Source organism: Carettochelys insculpta, chromosome 4 (assembly GCF_033958435.1).
Source record: "Carettochelys insculpta isolate YL-2023 chromosome 4, ASM3395843v1, whole genome shotgun sequence".
NCBI lineage: Eukaryota > Metazoa > Chordata > Testudines > Carettochelyidae > Carettochelys > Carettochelys insculpta.
In genome coordinates this window covers 45,156,563-45,181,735 of record NC_134140.1, presented here as the reverse complement: position 1 = coordinate 45,181,735, position 25,173 = coordinate 45,156,563, and the positions used below count along the sequence as shown (strand labels likewise).

Genomic DNA, 25,173 nt, shown 5'->3' with positions numbered 1-25,173 from the left:
AGGCATGACCTAAGTGTCCCTCAGTGCTGTCGTTCTAAACCTGCTTTCTAGATTATAAACTCTCTAGGGCAGGGGTTGGCAACCAAAATAGAAGGGTCATTTTTTCAAATTCAGTTAAAAAAAAACAAAACTCTGTCATTCAAGAATCACAACGTATGTGAATATGACGTGGTCCTTAATAAATAACATCAAACCATACTTTTTGTAACCCCCATTTTAAGAGCAGTGCACACACAATGATTTGTAATGGGATACATGTTGATGGCAGGATGTTCACAATCTTTTTATATGTTCTGTTGAGGTTGTATTTTTTGCTGTTGGCGAATTTCTCATTGCAAATGAGACAAAGGGAGCCCAGAGAATGCTATATAAATGCGAAGGAATGGGTCCATTCTGTTCGAACTTCTGTTTCCCATCTCTGACTTTCCTCTTTTTTGAAGCCAGTCCAAACCCACTTGAGTGATGCCAATTTTATTTCACTTTCACTTTCAATTTCAGTTTTCTTTCTGCAAATGTATGTTGCCCTTCACAGCGGGAATGGCACAAATTTCTTTTTCCTTTTCAAAATCAAGGCTGTTAGCAACATGATCAAAACACAGATACAGTAACATGTGCCATAATGCACTGCACATATTAAAAGAGGATTTAGCCAATGTTTTGGGATCACATATCATTTGCTGTTTAGGTATGAGTTGCTCATTTTTGGACTTTTTAGACGTTCAACATTTATCGAAAATCAGAAGGTTTTTTGTTTTTGTTCGTTTTTTAAACTTTGCAATTATAGCATTGGGAGCCATAACCAAGTCCTTAAAGAGCCGCATGCAGCTCCGGAGCTGCAGATTGTAGACCCCTGCTCTAGGGAAAGCACCATGTTGATATTTGTGTCTTCTACGGATAATAAATAGTAGTACAAGTTGATCCTCTCAAGTCCAGCACTCTCTTGCCTGGCAACATCCATAAGCCAGCATGATTTTAGTTAGACAACCACTTAGGGGTATGGCCAAATTTCCTGTGGTCCCAGAAAGTCTGTTTACAGTCACTAGTCCTGGCTCTCTGGGGTCTGTGCTATTATTTAGCTGTAATTTACACCCCTCAGAGGTCTTCTAAGAGCCCAGTAGGCAGTGGTAGTGTTGGCAATACTGACCTCCCACGGCTCGGCAAATTCTCTTGCTCAGCACCCGTCAGGTCCCAAGGGTGCCAGACTAGAGAGTTTTAACCTGCATAAAGCACTGGCAAGTGTATTTCTAAAATATAAGCTTATTTCTGAAGGAATATTTAGTACAAGCATTAGCTGCCAGAGACACTGGATTAAAGTCTATTCTGTGTTATAGAATCACACTATAACTGTGTTATAGAATCACACTAGAAGTCTTAACAATCCCGTCTTGTATTACAACTTACATTACTGGTTATGAAGAATATTCAAAATTGGAACTTTCAGAAAGACACAGTCATGTGGTTTTTTTATTTTAATACTTCACAAAAAAGGGCTAATAGAATGCTAAAGTTGTGCTTTTTAATGAACAAACCCCAAGACACTGAATACTACTACTTTCTGCAGTCATAAATCTGCCTTTGGGACATAAACAGGACTGTACACATTACTGACTAGGATCATTTTAGGGCCTTATCTAACGAACTCTTAAGGTGCCTATTATTTTGTTATTTAAGTGCTAAATAATTTTCTTTTCTAATCCTTTTCATTCAAGGAGCAACATGTTTATCAGTTCAGTCACAACAGACCATAGATTAAGGAAGTATTATTACAAATTTTACAGATGGGAAAACACACACACAGGTTAATTAATAACCCAGAATCACAGAGGAAACCTTTAGTAACAATGAAAAGACATCAGTTCTTCAGGCTCTCAGTCCTAGGGTTAATTACTATGCTGTTCGTCCTATCCACAATGCAACACGCTTTTAGCACTAATTAAATGCAAACAAATTGCTGCAAGAATAATGAGCACATTTTCCTGATTTTTTGTTGCAATGTAATTTTTTAAATTTTTGTCATGATAAAATGTTCTGCATTTAAAGAAAAACTGTCAATCTGTTTATCAGAAGATATAGTAAAGCTGTGGGATCCCTGCCTTCTAAGATGACAAAGGAGGGTCCTGGCAGGATTGACAACCTTTTACTGAACTCCTCCAAATTCCAGGTTTGTGTGTTCTATAGGGACAATACATTTGAGGGCTTTGCAAAATTCTGCATCGTAATTTGACGTGTTGGAACCAGTGTTCCCTCCATTTTTTTCCATCCACAGGCAGAAAAAAAATTGTTACATGCACCAAGACATGTGCAGATGTGCATCACCAATAGAAACATGCTGCCAGCTCTGGGCGCTCTACTAATCAGCTGGGCAACACCTGAATCTCTCCTGGGCAACCACACAAGTACTCAGCTTGCAGAAAACACTGGTCAGAACCCAACCCAACCTTTTCCTCAACTGTAAAATGCTTTGATATCTACTTGTGGAAAAAAACAACTTAACAGCTGGGTATTACTATTGTGCCAGTAAACATAGATCAGGGAGGTTCAAAGAGCTATTCATGAAAGAACTGCATGACATAGCTCAGGTAGACGGAAGAACCTTTGTTACCCTGAAGCATCCTTACGCCGGAAGGAAAGGGTACCCTGGTACCTAACAGTGAGTTTCACCTGACCTGAAACTCACAATTGTTATAATCTGTATCTCAAAAGGTGTCATGCAATATGACCTCAGAAAACTAATAATTCATTTATCATACATACATACAAACATGAACATTAATGATGAATATACAAAGGACTACACATTTGCAGGCTAGGCAAACAAAGCCATCATGAGAGCAAGTAGGGAGAAAGTGACCATTTATAGAACCCTGCACAGATACAAAATCTGTATCCACATCTGACTTGCAAATATGGCCCATGGATATCCGCATATTTGCAGGGCTGTAATCATTTACCAATTGCAATACGAGGGATAGAAATGGCAACCCTAAGAAACCTTCCTGTCTCTCATAGTCGGGTTCAATGAACTTTGAAAGAGTGACACTTTTCAAAGTTTTACTGCACGACAAAGAGAGGGACAGAGAATCCTTTACTTACCCTTCACCTGAGAAAACAAGAAAAACAAGCAGCATCTTCCCATTTCTGGAAAAGTAAGACTGGTGAGGAAACTACATTAAACAAAGACTATATTTATGTTTGGTCTTAGCCACTAGAAACACAACTGCCACCCAACAGAAGCAGGAAACCACTCCTCTCATGGGGGGCAGCTGAATGTCAGGCCGCCTCTGACAGGAGGGTTTTCTTGCTCCTGTCAGGAGCAGCAGCCTGACACTTGGCTGCCACCCCTGACAGGAGCAGTTTCCCAGTCCCGGGACCAGCGAAGAACTCGAAACCGGGCAGCAGCCTGATTCCCGGCTCCTCTCCACTTTCAGAGCTGGGAAACTGACCCCGCCCCTCTGAGAGCCAGGATGACAGCTGGGGAGAAATTCAGGACTCCAGAAATGCTGGGGCTCGTTCTGCAAACAATAAATGGATGGCAGAAGCCAGGTTCCAACCTGTTTGCGTTTATACTGGCTTTTGGTGTCAGTGCACAGAACATTTAGGGAACCCAGAGTTGAAGCATACCCAGTTGCACAACCCCTTACTAGCCTGGGCTGAACCGCAAAATGTCACAAACATCAAGAACTGTCTGGTTTGTGTATAGCTATCCAGCACCATATGCACTTGGCTAGAAAACCACACAAAGTATAAGAAAAACATAACACTACATCACTGGCTTTCACTTGTTCATGATTTGTGTCTCAATCTTTTAAACCTTCATAAGGTACTACATGGAGTAACGTCGAATGAACTGCAGTATAATAATGCACCTGAACATCTTTCAAATAAAATTTATGTTTTTCAGTGCTGGAAAGATGAAGGAATTTTCAGATTATCTAATATTAGCTTCTATAATAAGAACAAATACGATGTATTTCATCCTAATTGGTAAGATTTTGGAAAAGTTATAATATAAACCACTGCAAATATTATCTTAGACATTCCATTGTAACAGTGTTAGCATGACAGTATAATAACCTCTATAAAGCCACATAATGAAAAATGTATATCCTTAATATTTGTTCTATTTCACAAATATCGATTCCCCCCCCCCCCCGCTGTATTTCTCTAATAGATCTTGAAATACAGCTTTGGCTTGCTCTGTCTGTGCACAGTTATAACCTTCTCAAAACAAAAAAGCAGCCATGTAGCACTTTAAAGCCTAACAAAATAGTTTATTAAGTGATGAGCTTTTGTGGGACAGACCCACTTCTTCAGATCATAGCCATACCAGAACAGACTCCATATATAAAGCACAGAGGTCCAAAAAAATTTTTTTTAAATCAAGGCTGACAAATCAGAAAAATTGTTACCAAGGTTGGCAAATCACAAGAGCAGAGGGGCGGCAGGAGGTGGGTGTGGGGTTGGGAAGTTAAGAGCTAGATAAAACCAAGCATGTAAAAGAGTCCTTACAAAGGGCCAGGTAATTGCTGTCCCAGTTCAAACCTCGTGTTAATGTGTTTAATTTGAATATAAATTACAGTTCTGAGCATTCCCTCTGTAAACAGTTGTTAAAGTTCCTTTTCAGTAAAAGGCAGACCTTCAGGTCATTAACAGAATGGCCCACTCCTTAAAGTGCTGTCTGACAGGTTTGTGTGTTTGGAGTATTTTGATGTCTGTTTTGTGTCCATTCATTCTTTGTTGAAGAGTGTTTGCAGCCTGTCCTATATACATGGTGCGTGGGCATTGTTGGCACATGATAGCATATATGATGTTAGTTGAGGAACAGGAGAATGTGCCTGTGATTCTGTGAACAACATGGTTAGGTCCAGTGATGGTATCTCCAGAATAGACAGGTGGACAAAGTTGGCAGCAGGGCTTATTGCAAGGAAAAGTTCCAGGATTAGCATTATTGTGGTATAGTCCGTGGTTGCTAGTGAGACTCCTCATAAGGTTGGGAGGTTGTCGATAGGAGAGAACAGCCCTGTCACCCAGCGCCTTCTGGAGTGTGGCACCCTGATTTAGGATAGGATGTAGGTCTTTAATGATGCGTTGCAATGGTTTGAGTTGGGGCTGTAGGTAACAGTTATAACCAACTGTTTGAGGTTCAGGAATGTAGTTGTACTGCATTCTCTCCACTTATTTTCCCACAATGTAAAATATTAAATTGGGGCAGAATATCCCAGCCCATGGTAAAAACTACTAGATGGGGCACAGAAAAGAAAAAAATCTGTGTAAAGAACATAATTCACCACTCTACTTGGGGGTGAGGGGAAGAGTTTGCTCTTGTCAAGTGAGCGACAAGGTTTGTCACCCAAGTATTGCTGAGTCTCAGAGTCATCCCAAAGGCACTGTGCTTCTGCACTGATTTTAGTTGATGGCACCCCATCACCCACATCCCTGACAAATGACCTGGTTCTCCCAGTCACTGCAGCTCATAATGCTCTGAAAGAATACCACATAAAAATGAGACGTTTTACTCTATTTTCTCAGGGATTCGCTTGAGGACTGGAGAAAGGAGGATGCATGTAGCCTTATCATCTGCTCAGTATCTCTCTCTCCCACCCAGTGCAGACCCCTAACCTGCAGAGGAAGGGAGGGAGCATAAATGTACAATGGAATGCACTATGTTAACAGAATAAACTCAACACTCAGGCTATGTCTAAACTAGAGAGATTTGTTAGCAGAAGTTTTTGTGGGAAGGCATCTTCCAACAAAACTTCTGTCAACAGATCGTGGCCAGACTACATGCATCTGAGGAAGTAGGTCTTTGCCCATGAAAGCTTATGATCCAAAAAATCTGTCAGTCTATAAAGTGCCACAGGGCTTCTCTTTTGTACGGATACAGACTAACGTGGCTACCCCTCTGATATGTTGACAGAGAGCAGCCGGACTGCCCAGCTGCTCTATTGGCAAAACAGCAAACCGGCAGCGCAGCAGACAGGGTTGCCCATTGTCCCAGAAGCCCTTTCTGTCAAGAGAAGGCTCCCTAGAACGTCCAGACTGGCTTTTTATTGACAGATTTCTGTTGACAAGTGTTCTCTCTCGTGGTGAGCAGGGTACACCTGTTAACAAACATGCTGCATTCTGTCAACTCATTGACAACAGAACATATCTCATAGGCTGTGGCCACACTTCGCGAAAACTTCAAAATGGCCATGCTAATGGCCAAATCGAAGAATATTAATGAGGCGCTGAATAGAATATTCAGCGCCTCATTGGCATTAGCACACTTCCGGCCGCAACACTTCCTTTTTGAAAGGACCCCACGCATTTTGAAATCCCCTTATTCCCCTCAGTGACTCATTAGTATTCTTCGATTTAGCCATTAGCATGGCCATTTCAAAGTTTTGGCCAACTGTGGCCACAGCCAGAGCTGGAAATGACCTCGTGAGGTCACTGAGTCCAGTCCCCCCGACCCCGTTGGCAGGAACAAGCACAATCCTTGACAGATTTTTTCTTTTTTTAAATCTATTTGTCCCAGACCCCTAAATGGCCTCCTCAAGGATTTAACTCACAACCCTGGGTTTAGCAGGCCAGTGCTCAAACTACTCAGCTATCCCTCCCCCGGCGTGCGCACACACCCCAACACCCTTGAGAATCTGGACACCCTATGGGCTTTGTTGACAAAACCCTCTAGTCTAGACTTAGCCTCAGAATGGTTAACTACCTCTTGAGCGATAGCAAAGAACAATTTTCCGTCAAATTCATTTCTTGAACCTTTTTACTGAACAAAAAGCAGAAAGAGCTGTAAAAATATTCAGAGGTATTTCCCAATCATCAGAACTTTAAGAAAACTCTCCGGGCAAAAGCTGAGAAGTCAAAAACTGACATTTCTTAGTTTACATAAATAAAATCTTGTTTAAAAGACTTGAAGCCCTCTTCATACATGATGCAACAGTAGAAAGTGCTGCTTATGCCATTCACCTTCAAGAATTTTGGTTGTAACTTTAATCATTTACTGTTTAGCTGACCAGCTTCAAAAGACTATCCTCTCTTTGATCAAGGCAGGAACAAGTCTCTCTGATCTCAAAATACAGATGAATGTACAATCGTGCCATTTATTTAACTAGTACCTAAATATAGATTTAGAGCCTAATTTTAGGCACCCTTTTAAAAAAAAATCCCTTACTTTCTTTAAGTAAAAGCAGGTTTTCTAGGTCTCACAGCTGTGACAAAAGATGGGTGTCTCGGCAAATTTCATTGCTGCACAACTGCAGAGAACACAACTACTTGTAACAAATATACAGATTATTTCCATTTCTAGGATATACTCTTCTATTTACAAAGCATTTACTTTTTAAAACTTACATGCAAATAGCAACCATCACCACCTTTCCTGGTCCCTTGAGCAGCATAGAGGCTGTGCTGGAACGTGGCTGTAGACAGAAATGAGAGAATGCTAAAAGAAATTGTTAAACAATTAAATGGTAATAGAGCTTAAACCTGGTTTTTAGAAAACTATCTGTAGTCTACTGTATACCGCACACAACATCTACGATATCAGGTAGTACTAGAATTCCCATAACAGTTGAGGTATAGCTCTGCATAATCCAGAAATTTATTATGGACAGATCACTAGATTTATAATTTGGTCTCATATATAACTAAGATACCCAGCTTTTGTGCAGAAGTTTGCAAACTGGGGCATTGGTTATCCATGTGATATTACTACTTTTCAGCGCCAGAGCTATTCCTACACTGTCTGTTTAGGTGTTTAAACAAGCATAGCAGCCTCCACCAGGGGACACTGCAACCATAAACAGAGTGATGAGAGGAACCAAAATGCATCAGAAATAAGTGTCAGGAGTCACCCAACAACACTGGAGTTAAAAGGTCTCTCAACTAGGTTGCTTGGGGAGAGGGAAGCAAGAAAGCCAAAACAGCCTGAGGAGATTAGTTCAAATAGACGCAGGGAAAAGGAAACGGAAAAAAGCAACAAATTTGATTTTATGTAATTAACTTTGTGTACTGTACACATCTAGCAAGTTGCCACAGGCCTTGGGTAGAATCACAGGGAAACTGTGATTAGAAATCTGAGGAAAGAGATCCACAAACCAAGCTCTTACAAAAGGGCCATACTACAATCATTTCAAAATCAATTTAAATACAGGTTGAACCTCTCTTGTCTGGCACCCTCAGGACCTGACCAGTGACAGGAGGTCAATATTTTCTAGCACATTACCAACACTTCCACTGCTTACTGGGCTCTTAGATGACATTTGGGATAAATTATGGAGTTTGCCAGACAGGACAATTCTGGATCACAGTGGTTCAACCTGTAGTATTTTAAAAGTTTAAGACTGTATTACTATCACAGTCATACAAAATGCCTGTATGTGAGCATTTATAACTTGCAATAAAATCTTGGAAAGCCATCTACACGTTTTCCCCCCAAATTTCCTCAGAAATGTGCTCTAAGTAGCACATGCATACTGTAACAGTGAATTGTCAAAAGGAATTAAACACCTTAGTATTAATGAATTAAATACCTTAGTATTCCCAAGAAAATCTTTGTACTCCTTTAACAGTTTTTGGTTTCTAAACAGATCTGCAATAAGACAACTCTAGTTACATACAGCACTTAACAGTTGAAAATAATTTCAGGAGTTCTTCACTTCACACAACTCAGTAAGTTTTCTATTGCACACCAATGCATTTATGTTGAACAAGGAACTCTGGTCAAATTTAAACTTCTTCAAGGATCCTAATTTCGTAACAGAACCCAATTATAATATAGTAAATGTTCACCACATTGCCTGTGGCACATTTCAGAGATGACATACAGAATCTCATCCTTAAATGTAAATTATTTGTCACAAATCTGAAGTCCAAGAAGAAGGGGGCTATAGATTGTACTAAACCAATTTTGCAGTCCCTAGCAAAGAACAGAGAACCCTAGGGGAAGTGGGTTGTAGGAGGCACCAAACTGGTAGCAAACTCTATATAGTGCTCCTCACCCAGGCAACATACACTAAATTTAGTGACTTTCACCTGGGTGAGAATGACTAAAGTTGGCCAACTTTCACTACATAGTGTGTGTTTCCTGAAAACTGAAGTCAGGCATAGACCGTGCAATGGATGCATAGGAAAAGCCATTGAAGGTATGAAATTTTCATTCCACCACCAATTGTAGAGGAGCAGATGTTTCTGAACAGTTGATCACTTAAATTTTAAAACCAAATTTTTTATTTGAAATTATCACTGTTAGAGTTACTCTCTGTTATCCATTATTTCAACTTATTAAACCTTCAAAAATGGCAAGACACTACAGGTAAGCTGCACTATATAGTACCTCGTGACTGAAGGCACTTAGCACTATACAGTGCATCTTACCCAGGCACAAATTACTACATAGCTAGCCATGCCTGGGTAGTTTTCACTATATGGTTTATCATGTCTGCTTAGTAAGAATCCTAAAGTTAGGCAGCAGGGACGTAAGCCATAAAACCTAAGCAAAAGAAAAACCATGAAGAAAAATATAAAACACAAAGAAATGACTGTTTGCACTCTTTATCATTTTCATTTATTTCACAGGAAAATGCAGAGAGAGGAGATGAAATACTGGTTAACACCCAACACCCGGTCCAAACCAGACCCTCAGTCTGCATTGTCTGAAAACTACTACACTGTAGTCAAGGCTACTGTTGTGAATGTGATGAAATCTCCTAAATACCAAGAAGCTTTTGAAGCCCTGGTCTGTCTTCCTGTGAAGAAGTTCTTGCTCCAAAGCCAAATGAAGCAAGACAAAGTCTGGAATACAGATGTTGAGCTCTTCGCTCTTGTCACAGCTCTCCAAACTCCTGTAGCTGTCTTATCACCAGCCATCAGGAGTGTTGAAACTCCGCCATGAAGCCTCTGGGGTTTCATGGCAATCCCAAGCCTGGATAAAGGAGCAACGTTGGTCAGATAAGTGTCGATGCACTGATCGTAAAGCAATACAAATGAAATCTGATGCCAATACAACTAACTGATAAAAGATGCCAGCTCAGACATCACCCGGATAAACAAGGTCCGCAATACCAATTGAGTGATGAGGGTTGTGTCAATAAGTTGGCTACCAAAAGAAAATTACAACTAACACATATATTACCAATTACAATGTGGAACCATGTGAATGCTGTGGGTGACTGGAAAGTTAGAGCTGCTTCAAAAGATGATGGATATACCGGCCGTGTCTACACTAGCCCCAAACTTCGAAATGGCCATGCAAATGGCCATTTCCAAGTTTACTAACGAAGGGCTGAAATACATATTCAGAGCTTCATTAGCATGCAGGCGGCTGCAGCACTTCGAAATTGACGCGGCTCGCCACTGCGTGGCTCATCCCGACGGGACTCCTTTTCGAAAGGACCCCGCCTACTTCGAAGTCCCCTTATTCCCATCTGCTCATAGGAATAAGAGGACTTCGAAGTAGGCAGGGTCCTTTCGAAAAGGAGCCCCGTCGGGATGAGCCGCATCAATTTCGAAGTGCCGCGGCCACCCGCATGCTAATGAGGCGCTGAATATGTATTTCACAGTAAACTTCAAAATGGACATTTACATGGCCATTTCCATGTTTGGGGCTAGTGTAGACACGGCCAATGTGGAAAGAATGGAAGGCACCTAACAAATGGACAAGATCTGTGCTAGTGGCAATACACAAAAAAGGAAGTGCTTTGGAGTGCAAGAACTACAGAACGATTACCCTAACAAGTCATCTAGGCAAGGTGCTGACGAGGATACTGACGGAGAGACTGAGATCGCAGATAGAAGAACGTCTAGCGGATGAGCAAGTGGAACTCAGGAAAGACAGAAGTACCATGCAGCAGATATTGGCACTAAGACTGATAGTGGAGAAAGCTCAACAAAAGAACAAGACATCTATACTTGCTTTGTCAACTTTCAGAAGGCATTTGACAGTATAGATCAGAAAGTGACTTGGGCAGTGTTGAAGTCACATGGAGTGGATACCAGACAGATACAGTTGTTGAATGATATTAACAACAATGCAGAGGCAGCAGTGAGAATGTGCAGAGTTAGGATGTTGGTTTAAAACAAGTAGAGGTATGAGACAAGGACATTCGATATTGCCGAGTATCTTCATCATGCACCTAGACAGAGTGATGGACAAGATCAAGGAAGAAGCAAAGAGATACGGGTGCATGGGATGAGAATTAACAACCTGGGGTTTGCCGATGATATCATCATCAAGGAAGATGAAGAGAAGCTGGTGAGAATGGTGCAGGTGCTAAACAAGGAAAGGAAGTGGTATGGATTGATTATGAACATGGATAAAACAAAAGTGATGGTATTTGGAGAAAAGGAAACAAGTAGGAAGAAGAGCATAGATGGAATTGAACTAGAGAACATAAGTTCACGTATCTGGGAAACACGACGATACACGATCTAGGCTGTAAGAAGGAAACAGTAATTAGAATAGCGAGTTTGAAGGCAATGGACAGGATCTGGAAAAGCAAAGCGATTAGCTTAGGGAACGAACCTGAGCATCTTGAAATTGTGTGTAGTCAGCAGTATGTTGTACTGATGTGAGACATGGATGATAATGAGAGATTCAAAGAGGATAGTGGTATTTGAGAGGAGTTGTTATAGAAAGAACCTGAGAATAAGATGGATGCAGTAGGTCACAAACAACTAATTTCATAGGAAGACACTGGCAAAAGACAATTTGCTGCAGCAGGTTATACAATGGAAGATACAGCTGTTCAGGCATATTTGCAGAATGACCGATGAATGAGAAGTCAAGACCCTGGTATTCAGCATAATGGATGGTTCAAATAGGAGAAGCAGACTGCACAGAGACTGGATAGATGATATAGTAGCTTGGTGCAGAGCTAGTCTTTAGGAACTAAGCCACTAAGGAGGGTGAAAAATCATTTTTTTGTGTTCTATATTTTTCTTTGTGGCTTTTCTTTTGCTTGTGTTTTACAGCTTTAGTCCCTGCTGCCTGACTTCAGTGATTCTCACCTAACAGGCATGCCAAGCTACGTAGTGAAAGCTACCCAAGCATGGCTGGCTATATAAGCTGTGTCTACACTTGCATTCCTCTTTTGAAAGAGGGTTGCAAATGAAGGAAATCAAAAATGCAGATGAGGCACTGATTTACAGATCTGGTGCCTCATTTGCATATTCTCTTTTTAAAAGAGCTTCTTTTGAAAGAAAGCAAGCAGTGTAGATGGGGCTCTTTTAAAAGTAAACCAACCCCATCTCTGAAAGAACCCTTCTTCCTATTTTGTTTCAGGAAGGGTTCTTTCGAGGATGGGGTTTACTTTCAAAAGAGCCCCACCTACACTCCATTTTTTTTCTTTCGAAAGAAGCTCTTTTGAGAAGAGAACATGCAACTGAGGTACCAGCTCTGTAAATCACTGCCTTGTTTGCATTTTCAATGTCCTTCATTTGCATGCCTCTTTCGAAAGAGGAACACAAGTGTAGACATAGCTACAGTGATTTGTGCCCAGGTAAGCTGCACTACATAATGCTGGGTGCCTTCAGTCAAGAGGCACCATATAGTGCAGCTTATCCATAGTGCTCTGCGACTGTCAAATAAGGTCCAAATAACAGTCTGTCCCAGTGCTGCACACAATCTCCACTGTTCTGTGTGCTTTGACCCCACCCCCGACACACTTCTCTCTCAGTACTTGTAAAAGAGCCCTTGGAAGATAGCCTTATGGGTTTCTCCCCAAAACTGCTGTGGGGGGGGGATTCATCCCATGTTTAGATCCAAGCTTCTATAAACCCTTTGTGCAGTCCTGGCCCTTTCATCTAGAGAAAAGGGCCAGAGTGATCGTGAGGATCTTCAGAATCCTCAATGTCACAATCCATATTCTTACACCAGCGCTCTATCTGATAAAAGATATTATTCTTACTTATATCACCACAGCAGCTTGGAGCCCTGGTCATTAATCAGAACACCCTTGTGTTAGGTACATAATAGGAGCAAAAAAGATAATCCATGTCCCTAAAAGACTTCACTATCTAAGAATAAAACAAGAGATAGATTGGTACAGACAGGGAATATAAGGAAACAATGAGACAGTATTGGTCAGACTGATAGGTAGCTCCCACTTCAAAAGGGCAGTGCTCTAATACAGTAATTGTGAGCCAGTATGACAGCACACTACAGGCTGAACCCCTCTTGTCCGGCACCCTCAGGACAGGAACACTGCCAGGTGAGAGAATCTGCCAGACCACGGGAGGTCAACATTTTCTAGCACATTATCAACACTTCGGCTACGTCTACACGTGCACCCAACTTCGAAATAGCTTATTTCGATGTTGCGACATCGAAATAGGCTATTTCGATGAATAACGTCTACACGTCCTCCAGGGCTGGCAACGTCGATGTTCAACTTCGACGTTGCTCAGCCCAACATCGAAATAGGCACAACGAGGGAACGTCTACACGGCAAAGTAGCACACATCGAAATAAGGGAGCCAGGCACAGCTGCAGACAGGGTCACGGGGCGGACTCAACAGCAAGCCGCTCCCTTAAAGGGCCCCTCCCAGACACACTTTCATTAAACAGTGAAAGATACACAGAGCCAACAACTAGTTGCAGACCCTGTATATGCAGCACGGACCCCCAGCTGCAGCAGCAGCAGCCAGAAGCCCTGGGCTAAGGGCTGCTGCCCACGGTGACCACAGAGCCCCGCAAGGCCTGGAGAGAGAGTATCTCTCAACCCCCCAGCTGATGGCCGCCATGGAGGACCCCGCTATTTCGATGTTGCGGGACGCGGATCGTCTACACGTCCCTACTTCGATGTTGAACGTCGAAGTAGGGCGCTATTCCCATCCGCTCATGGGGTTAGCGACTTCGACGTCTCGCCGCCTAACGTCGATTTCAACTTCGAAATAGCGCCCAACACATGTAGACGTGACGGGCGCTATTTCGAAGTTACTGCCGCTACTTCGAAGTAGCGTGCACGTGTAGACGCAGCCTTCCACTGCTTACTGGGCTCTTAGAAGACACTGGGGAGTAAATTACAGTAAACCCTCCATTTAACGGACTAATGTGGGGGAGCGCTACCTGTTATTACCAAAAGTGTGTTAAATGAAAGGGTTTACTGCCTCTCCCTGGTCTCCCAGCCAGCACCCCCACAAAAACACACCCTGCCAGGCACCAGAGCCACCGCTGCCGGAGGAGCCACCAGACTCTGCCGCACAGCTGGAGGGGCCGCCTCGCAGCGCTGCTGCCACCACCGGACCCACCACACGCTCCCTCCCACCAGGGTGGGGCAGGTATGCAAGTGCCATCTGCCCGAATACGTGCCCCACCCCTGGCGGGAGAACCAACTTGTAGCTCCAGTGGAGGCGGTGGCAGCGACTCCTCCAAGCCCCGGAAGGGGTAAGTCCCTGTTTTTTGGGAGGGAAGGGGAGGGATTTAGGACTTTACAGACCCCACTGGGCTTCAGGAGCAACGGGGGATGTTTGCTGTTCCCAAAGTCCACTAAATTGGGGACCAGAAAATCAAGGGTTTACTGCACAGCTAAACAACAGCACAGAACACAGAGCTAGGACTGCTGTCTGTACACAAACCTAAAGGAACCACAGGAAACTTGGCCACACCCATTATAAGTGGTCGTCTGGCTAACTAAAATCACGCCAGACTACAGCATTTGCTGGGTGACAGAGTTCCGGATTAGAGAGGTTCACCCTGTACCACTAAGATTTTAGTCAATTTTCAGAGTCTTGCTTTCACATTAATACCTGAAAACACTCGCTAGTTGTTAAACTCTCTTGATCCAACGTTGCAATATCTGACTCAAATACCTGCAGTTTCTACCCTTATAATCTTTACAAGCACTTGCAGACGTGAGTCACTTTACTATTCTTCTCTTCGATTGGGACTACACGTTAAATTATAAAGGTGCTATATGTTTGGAGGATCAGACCCTGTTTTCCTTTCAGTTTTTTTTAAGAGTAAAATTATATTTAAGAACTACAAGAGACTTCTAATTTTAAAGGTTCGTAATTGAAACCATCACTTCAAAAGAAGTGCTAGAAATTTAATTGGCCACTTCCTGAATCCCTTATGAATACTGAAGTGACTGCGTTGTTATAATCTTCCTGACATTATGAATAAAATCTACAATTTTGCTTTAAAGGAAATAGTGGATCATCAGAACGCATGCTTTTACAAGCATTAGCTAAAATTACAAGAGAGATAATAAAGGTATCCTGAGGCAGTAGCTTAAACAGCAGAAAATGGGGGTTGGGGGAACAATGCTGTAAATTCTCAAAAAGAAACAAAAAAACTTTGCTCAGTACCCATTCGGGTTGAGGAGTGTAAAATCCCATTTAATTGGTTAACCATTTAATGTTTAATTGGTTAACCAATTAAATGGTGTAAGGGGAGTGGCCAAAGGGGCTGCTCCTGTTCAGCTGGACTGGAGTGCCTTCTGTCCACCCCTCCCATGGTTGGGGGCTGATCCAGCTCGGCTGGACAGCCCCAGCCCATGGCGTTCCCAGGGCCTCTGCAGATCAGGGCTACTCCAGCCAAACTGGAGCACCACTTGCCTGCACCACTCCCAGACAGAGTTCCACCACAGGCAAGGACTTCTCTGGCCACATTGGAACATGTCTCCCCCACCCCCACAACAAGCCCGCAGAGGGCCCTGTGGGGCTGAGGTAGCCCCCTACCCACAGCAGGTGGGGCACTGCTCCAGCTCCCTCTGGTTAGCCATAACCAGTAAGCATCATCCATTTGGGGTGAGGCTTACCAGTTAAACTTTAAACTTCCCTAGTTCAGGTTGCTTAACAATAACTAAAAATTAATCCACAAAAACAAGGATAAATTAACTTAAATACATCACACATACATCCTGCATTCACAGTAACAATATACCCATTTCACACAGGCATACTATACAACAAAATCATAGGTATATGCTTCACCCATACAAGGGTGAAGTTAATTTTTTTTAGTTTCTCATGAAGAAACAAGAGATTGGAATTAACGGTGATTAATAAAGCTTTTTTTTTGTTTACTTTTGAAAACTTTACACACGTACTTTCTCTGTATTCTATCTCTGCTTCTTTACGTCGTTTTCTCTCCCTAGCAAGAGCCTCTGGGCTTCCCCAAACTTCTAGAGACCTGCACAAAATACAAACAACAATTTGGAAATCATTTTGATTTCCACACATTATACTGTATAAAACAAGTGTTTGCTTGGAATGTCAAAGTTTGTTACTGCATAACCCAAGCCTTCATCAACAGCAGAGTAGCATAATGGCTTATCAGTATTTCTTCTGGAAGAAATCTGTCTGGATTAATTGCACAAGATTAGGTAATTAAAGGGAGAGTTAGATTTCTCTTTGGATATACGGTGACCCTTCAACCCGATATACTGTATCAAGTTACTATGACAATGGACATATAAATGAATTTAGAGTGGGAACGAAAATACTATTGCCCTTTCCGGTATAAAACTAACCATTGAACCGTATACCATTCTCTCGCATAAACCAAGGTACGTAATTCAAATTACCAAATAGCAGCCTTTTAAAAAATTCTCTTACTTCGTCTCCACATCTGATCTCAAAAACACAGTGAAAGCCTCAGTGTCCTCATGGGGGCTTCGTCGTCTGATTTTCCTCAGCTGATCTAAATCGCTATTGAAGGATAAAAACAAACAGAAGCAACAAAACGCACTTTCATACTATATTTAAAGAAGTCAATATGAATATCAAATATACTAATCCTAGAAAGGATATTATTATATTTACAAATCTACTATAAATTTCTCCTTGTCTTGGAAAGCTCATATTAACAACCTGGGAATATCCTACCTTAGCAAATAAAAGAAGGAAAATCTTTGCATGATAAATGAACCCATACTCCGTCTTAATCCTCTCTAGTGGCTACCTACATGAAAATTAAGAGGTCATATGATGCTTTAAAAAAGCCTTAACAATTATGCCCAATAGCAGGCCACTTTCTCCTCTTTCAGTAACACAGGCATTGAAACCTGTTGCTGAACCTCTATTTGCTGTTTGGCTATCAGCTTCTTTTTATTGTAATACATTTGATAGAATCACAGAAATGTTAAAGGCCATTTACGTCCATTCTCCCACACCAAGGACAACATGCAAGGAGTACAGGAATGTGCACATGCCCCTTTCCTGCCAGTGTTGTGGGCAGAAGTGGCAAACCAGCAGGGCCAGCATCTCCAGACATCTGGGGGACTAGTAGGAAAGGAGGGGGGAGGCTGGTGCCCACAGCAAGAATCCATCCCCTGCCACGGTCACTGGCAATGGCAGGGGAGGCACAGTAATACAGCCCTAGTTACCCTACTTCTCCACCTGCATCACTGAGGGGAGCAGGGAAACAGTGCACCCACCAGTGGGAAGCAGAGCGACCGGGCCAGAGGACTAGATCAAGCTGAGGTTGCATTGTTCTGCTTCTGGCAAGTGCAAGGAGACGGGGAGGGGTTGCACTGCTGGACACCGCCCCCCATTACTGCAGCAGCCTCCAGCCTGTCTAGTCCCCTGGACCATACTGTTCTGAGGAAGAGTGAAGGGAAAAGTGCGTGGGATGGAGCAAGTGTGGGGAAGAGGCAAGACAAGGGTGGAGAGAGGCAGGCCCTGGGATGGAAGGGGGGTTGTACTAGCCTCTTCCCAGAGGAGGAGTCAAGTGGATCCCCCAGGTTCCCCCTCACCAGTCAACCCCACCTCACACGGAGGCAAAAGCAAGTATATCTAGACCACCCTTGCAGCTGCATTCTGCCTGCCACATTGTTCCTAGTGCAGGGCAGAAGAGGAACATTCCAATGATTTTCTTCCTTTGTTCCGTAAACAGAGCAGCACACTCAGCTGTCAGAAATTTCCCAGACCTTTGAAAGAGAAAGGGTGCATGCCTACAGGGTGACAAAGATCCAAACACTGAGCAGAGCAATCAGGGCAGGCATTGAGGGATACTGGCAGAGCCCAAAAGCCAGGTTTGTTGACAGCCAGCAACATCTATACTGGCTCTTCACTGACAACAAAAAGGGTAAAGAAAGTCTTTCTTGTCGTGGAAGTTTTTTTGTCACCAAATGCCAAACATTATGCCCAATAAAAGTCACCTTGCAGTGTGAACACACTATTTCGTCGCTAAAGGCAGCTTTTGGTGACAAAACTTGGTAGTGGGGACAGGTCTAAGTACTTTTGCTTTCCTTTGTGTTTCTCTTGCTCCTAAACAGGGATGTAAAAATCCCATCTAAGTAGTTAACTGTTAAATGCTATGTTTAACTGGTTAACCGATTAAACCAGGTTGTCAAGGAGGTGGGCTGTAGCATCTCTGCCCACAGCACTACCATGGCTGGGGGCCCTCCACTGCAGATGAAGTCCCTATCTCCCAGGGCCCTGGGAGTGCCAGGGGCAGGGACACTCCATTCAGGCCAGAGCACCCCAGGTCCCTAAAGCACTGCAGTCTGGGGTCTTCCAGCTGGGCTGGAGCAGTCTTGGTCTCCTGCATGCTGCAGGCAGCAGTGCTCCAGCCAAGCCCAGGCCTCACCCGGCCACTTCCTCCTGGGAACTGCTGCAGATGGGGGCGACTCCAGCTCAGTTGGAGAACCCCACCTGCCGCAGCCCCACGGGGCTGGAGCAACCCCAGCCTTGGCTCCAGCCCCGACCAGTTAACCTTAACCAGTAAGCCTAATCCATTCAAAGTGAAGTTTACCAGTTAACCAGTTAAACGTGAACATCCCTCGCTCATAAAGTATAAAACTGCTCCTTCTGCCTTTTTGCTCCTTACTAGGTCTAACTTATTTTGTGCTTTAGCCTTTTTGATTTTAATCTGATTTCTACATGCTTGTGCTACTCTTTTGTACTCATGGTTAGGAATTTCTTCCATGTTTCCACTGACAGGTCATTAAAGAGCTCCTCTTATCAAACTGGCCTCATACTATTCCTCCTCCTCCTCCTCCTCTTTCGTTTTGGAATAGTTTTCTTTTGTGACTTTAACATACAGTCTCTTCTAGAGCCTACCAGGTTTCGGAACTGCTTATTCCCCTTACATTTTCTTACTGTGGGACCTTAACTCTGAGTTTATTGAAATCTGTTTTTAAAAAGTCTATTGTCCCTACTCTGGAGCTCTCATTCTTACCTTTCCTCAGGATCATGAACTTTAATCATTTCACAATCACTTTCGCCCAGATTGCCTTCCAACTTCAGAATTGCAACTAATTCTTTTCTGTTGGTCAGAATTGAGTCTAAAATGGCTGTCCCTCTACTTACTTCCTCCGTCTCCAGTATCAAAACACTCAGACTATGGAACATCTGTATCTATAAAATAGGACTTCAGTTTTACCATAGTAACTAACCAGTGGTCCTATTACATCTGACCAGAACTTCCTATGTAAAAGCCAACAAATATTTTCAAATTAATCTGCCTATGGGAAAATAAGTTATGATAAACTATTTCACTTAAATAAGACCTATGGCTGGACTCAAACTACAGTGATAAGTAAGCCCCAAAGCAGAAAAATAATTTTTGATATTCTAAGGCACCAAACATTGATATGTAATAGAAAGAGAGAGACAAGGTAGGTAAGGAAATGTCTTTTATTGGACCAACTTTTGTTGGTGGAAAGTACGAGGTTCTGAGCGTAACAATGTTCTTCCTCTAGTCTGAAGAAGCAACCGAGTGTCTGAGCTAAAGGTAAGGCGAGACATTGTTAAGCAGAAGAACCTCTCATTGTACGTAAAACCCTTCTGCGTAACATGTCCCCCTTCATATCTGGCTCAAGACACTCAGGTTACATCCTCCAGACTTGGGGGACAGCTCTGTGATGCTCAGTGTGACATTGCAAACCATGTTCTTCACAGTGATATTATTATGATATAGTTATAATGTATTTTATGCAAGATAAGTCATATAGAATGTCAATAAAAAGGTTGTGATTTGCTGAATTTGTATCTGAAGTTATGCATGTGCAGCTGGATGTGTCCCTATCTGTGTGATGCTGGTAAAAGGGAAAGCTAGAGAGAACTGTGCAACTTGTCACAGCAGTAATGTTAAAGGGAGCCCAGGCTGGTAGGTAAGGGGGCTCACAGGTATCCCAATTCCAGGTAGCACCCCAAAGGAAATAAGACACACTCAAAACTTTGTCCTTTCCACCAACTGAAGTTGCTCCTAAAATAAATATTACCTCACCTAAATTTTCTCATATCACAAGGCAACATAGAAACACCACAAACACTGAAAATAACTTATTTACTAATGGTCAAAACATTTTTGTAAATTAAGATCGCATAATTAAATTAGGTTGTTTAAATGGAAGTCATGACAGAGACGAGTTAACATATATTTAAGTAACAAATACAGACCAGAATGATCCTGACTGAATCAGATGAGAGTTAATATGGTAAAATATAGTAAGCATCTGTATACATATTACTAAGTATGCAAAGCTTAACAAGTTGCTTTCCATGGCTTCTAAGGGAGCTTTCATATTTCAGAGAGTTGCATGGTTTCTATCTATTGCTACAAGTTTGCCTGTGCCCCCTGTGAAACCTGGCTGTTGCAGAGACAGCATTTTCTCTTTGGTGACTAATAGGATTTGCAGCTTCTAGGTGTGCAGAGTCCACACTCTAAAGAGCATGAAGGGTAGAGCTGCTGGACAGAACTTAAATGAAGTTCATTTTGCAGCAGCACATACACTAAACTGTTACAATGCCCCTTAAAATGCATAGAAAGTTTGAATCTATCAGACACTATGACTGCAATTAGATTGAAAATTAATCAATCATTTTCAGATGAAACATCAACCCATTCTACAAACTGTGTACATTAGAGTGGTGCCTAAACACTTCAGTCAGCATTAGCATCACAGGGCGGTGGACCATTCTACCCTCTTCTGAAACACATATGAACAAGTCAATTATATAGCCAATTCTGCTTTAACTCACTTATGCAACTGTACCTGGATTTAAGACAGAATTCGTTTATTGCTCTGACACCAGTGATGAAATTATTTTGTGTGTATTTTGGTCCATACTCTCTCTTTTTAAGAACTGCTTTAACTATAAAAAAAAAAAAAAGAGAAAAAAAGTAGTATCATCAAGTGAAATTGAAAGTCACATGGAACATGCTGTAATACAGGCCCTGAAAGACATGTGAAAACATGGGAAATTGTGAATTTAGCCCATTAATTTAAATGGAGGCATGCAAGTTCTCCCTTTTGCGATAAAGACAGTCAATGACAGAAGTACAAGAAGGTGTTATTTTGCAGTACACAGTGGACAGAAATGTTCCTCATTATCTGGACAGAATGGAAATATACATTGTTAAAAACAGTAAATAAACTTTATTGTGTCATTTAATATAATAAAAATTACTATTCTGGAAAAACAGATATAAACATAGGCTGTAATCAGTCAATGGTGGCCAAAGACTTACCAAATTATCTTCTAATCTCACTAGTTATTGTTATAGGTCTTTTCAAAACTAACCCAAAACTGACAGAGTTCAGCATCCAATTTTTTTATTTTTAAATACTCCATGCAGTACTTTCCATAGTTCTCTCTTAAAATTACAATATTGTGCTTTATAGATTGCAAGACAGTGAAAAGTATACATACCTTATTTATATGTAATATCACCCACAAAGATTCTACTATAACCTTTGCAGATTCAATGCACAAGCAGGACACCATGAGAATACACACAATTTAAATGCAAATTCATCTTACTTCCATTTATGCCATTCTTGGCTGCTTGTGGCCACAGGAATAATGTCCTTACAGTGATTTTTAATTTTAAAATCACTACATATTACTTCTGTTAATAAGTTAGGCAGGTTGTCAAAAAAAGAACAGTTACAGTTGCTGAAGGATATTAGATGAACAGAGATGTCCGAATATGTACATTTCATAGAGTAAGACCAAAAGAGACCTCTAGAATTCTAGTCTGACCTCCTAATAAGATGGGCCTTAAGACTTCAGCCAATAATTTCTGCATCAAGCCCAACTTTTGTTGGAGTTCTAGCATATTTTAGAAAGCTATCTAGTTCCAATTTAAAGACATCAACTCATTGAAAATCCACCATATTCCTTGGTTATTTGTCCCAATGATTAACTATCCTCATTGTCAAAGTTTGTCTCTCCTTTCTGGTGTGAATTCTGGAAGCTTTGAAAGAAAAGGTTGCAGCTAACACCGAGAAATCCACAGGCATTGCAAATTTTAGCATTTATTTAGAATAATAATCTGATGTATTTATGAAAATCAGTAGGTTTTTAAACCTATAATATTGTTTTAAATTAAATTTGCAGTATCTAGTAGTATGTGCTGCATCACGATCGACCAGAGAGAGCTATTTGGATTCAATGGACACTAACACACTTGCTTGGGCAGTGAAATGGAAGAGCACATTTATTAAAAAGAGAAAATGGCACTTGCATATTGTAATTTTTTTCCTTTAAATGAGCTCCTGATTGAGTTTATCCATTTTCATATCTTGAGACATGTATCAGGAACATTTTACAAAGTATCCACTCAACATTTCAAAATAGAAGACAAATTGAAAAATAATTTTGGTTTTAAGATTCCAAGAAAATATAATGAAAATTCTTTAAAAAAATATGTAAACAAATTACCACTAAAGATCAGATAAGTTTTAAGGTCAAGGTCATCCCCTTGTTAGTGTCTTCAATGCTTTGTTGCTTAATTTTGATTTGTAATGGTAAATTTTTAGGACACAATTGTGCTTAAAGGCCTACGTAGCGCCACTGAGCTGGTCATCATACAAGTACAGACCGAGGACACCCTTCCTGTGAAGGGCTTATAATTTAAAGACACAAAGACTGCGTCTTACTAAGAAAAGGTATGCATTTGTTTGCTTTACTGTGAGTTAGCTATGTTGTTACAGAAAATGCACCTTTCCTTATGAAAAACAGCCCCAAACTGATGCAGGTTAGGCGATGTCAATGCAATACTAAGGCAAAAGAGCAGGGTGAAGAATTGACAAGGCTTTGTTAAGTGCACGTTGTGTATGGTGGATGGGTGACGTAGGGGAAGGGGAGCAGAGAGGGTTAATTAGGCTTAGAATAAGGAAGTAGAAAAGAAAAGAGGAGGAACTGGCATGGAATGTCACCTGCCTAGCTGCAATCAGCAGGCTGGATTTTGCAGGTACTGGAGCAGAGGTAAGCCTTAAAAAGAATTTAAAGGAAAATAAAGACAAAAATTCAGATTTTATCAGTGAGATTTTTCCCATGCATAAGATGCAGAGTAGTTAAACCTGCAGAGGTGGTTAAGGAAGAAGATGACCAGGGGGCAGCAAAGGCTAGGACTACTAGGGGAAATAATACAGCAGTCAACATCACAATAGATTAGATCACCCAGGTAGACTGAGGTTAAGTAGTTATGGCAGGTCTTTAGTCAATGTAGCTTGTAGGTGTTTCAGGTGTAAAGAGGGAACCCATGGAAAGAGAGAACTGACGAGGTCAGAATGGGAAGACAAGAAGCTTCTTCAGCAGTGGTGTTCTTAACAGACTTGATACTATTTTACACCATGACAACAGAAAGTGGGGCTTGATACTTGGAGTGAAAGAAGAAACCAAAAGTCTGTGTTGCTATGTTGAGTTTAAGATGCTGACTGGACATCCATGAAGATGAAAGACAGGCTGAGGTACTAGACTGAATGACGGCAGAATGTTCATAAGCTGATATATAGATTTGTGATTTATAAGCTTCAAGAGGCAGTTAAAGCCACAATCAGGGCAGCAATGTTATCTCTAATTCTTCACTCCCTCTCTGATTAGCACTATTTTCAGAAGACATTCACTGAAATAGAGACCAAATGAAAAGTTATATGCAAGTGTTTTCCCACAACTGCATATGTATTGTATGTACACCCAAGAACTACCATACACACTTCCTACTTACTGATGGGCTTCCTCATGTTCAAATATTTCCTCCAAATCTTGTATCTTCTAAAGTCTGAAAGATACCTTAAAAGGAAACAACAGGTCCTATCAACTATAACATTGCAACATAATATACATGTTTACCTTTTACTTGGATTGGTTCTTGCAATAAAAATGGTTTTTGGCCTGCACTGCTGGTATTCTGTGCTGTAAAAAAATAAAAAACTCTCACTAGTGTTACATGTAGACAATTAAATTAAATATAAAGACTATTGTTAACAAGGCTAAAGTTGCATGAAGTTATATTACTGTCTTGTTAATTAAAAATTGATTACTTTTAGCTCATTGTGTAGTATTTATTAATACTCAATGTGAATTTGACAATTTATACATAATAATACACATTAATTTACCAACAAAGTTGTCTGGGGTTTCACTGTAGTGTTTGTTAATTGAAAATGGTCATGAATCAAAATATTTTCAGGTGCATCCTTATAGCTCTGGACAAACTTGATGCAAACTTTTACCATTTAAATCGTAAAAATTGAGATTTGCAGTTACTATCCCAATAAGATAATGAAAGCTGAAATTGTATATTACTGGTCAGCAGAAAATATCACAAATAACTTGGTTTATGGATTAAAAGCCATCTGAAGACACTGAAACATTTTAAATGAACACATAAAGGGTTAAGATTTTGAAAAACACAGATTGTAAAAAAATCAAAATCCACAAATTATGTTGTGTCATGAATTTCTGTTAAACTTGACACCAAGTATATATATTAGATTGCATTTGGAATTTGAAGACGTACTTTGCTCCTCATCAAAAGACAGCTAATCAAAAATTATTTTACTAAAAACAGAATGGAACACCAGCTAGTAAAAGAGAAAGATGTATTTCTAGATGCTAAACTCATTGCAAATTATCAACTTATAGTAATTTAAGTATGTTCTAATTAAAAATCAGAAATGTTACCAGATAGTTCCAGTGTATGCTTGAATAATTATTCTGAAAACTCCATCCTAACTTACTGTATCATCAGAATAAAATCCTTATGATTCCAATAAACAGGTCTAACTTTATCTTTAGTATGCTAGCACTGGATGTTTGCCATTCATCTGCTATCATTACCAAAATTAAAACTAATTTTATTGAAACTGAAGTAATTTGGAGTATTCAGAAGACTTACAGATTTTTCAAGTAGATCTATGTTGCTTAATGAGAAGTTCATGACTTAACATCTGATTTGAATGATTCAAAAGTCAAATGTTCTTTAAGCTTTAGCTGTAC

The 25,173-nt window shown here is 41.0% G+C and overlaps 1 protein-coding gene across 2 annotated transcripts in view; it reads right to left on the bottom strand.

The window, feature by feature from the left end:
* Positions 1 to 25,173, bottom strand: part of SLC30A9 (solute carrier family 30 member 9) — a 66,266-nt gene that overhangs the window by 29,142 nt on the left and 11,951 nt on the right. For both annotated transcript variants that reach the window (XR_012645350.1, XM_074992689.1), the window contains exons 3-8: positions 24,025 to 24,087; positions 20,940 to 21,039; positions 16,555 to 16,647; positions 16,047 to 16,129; positions 8,529 to 8,587; positions 7,348 to 7,415 (exon numbers count right to left, since the gene is read on the bottom strand). Coding sequence is in view for 1 of the 2 variants with exons in the window: in XM_074992689.1 (XP_074848790.1) it covers positions 7,348 to 7,415; positions 8,529 to 8,587; positions 16,047 to 16,129; positions 16,555 to 16,647; positions 20,940 to 21,039; positions 24,025 to 24,087 (466 nt within the window). In the remaining variant the exon portion in view is untranslated. The remainder of the gene's footprint in view (positions 1 to 7,347; positions 7,416 to 8,528; positions 8,588 to 16,046; positions 16,130 to 16,554; positions 16,648 to 20,939; positions 21,040 to 24,024; positions 24,088 to 25,173) is intronic.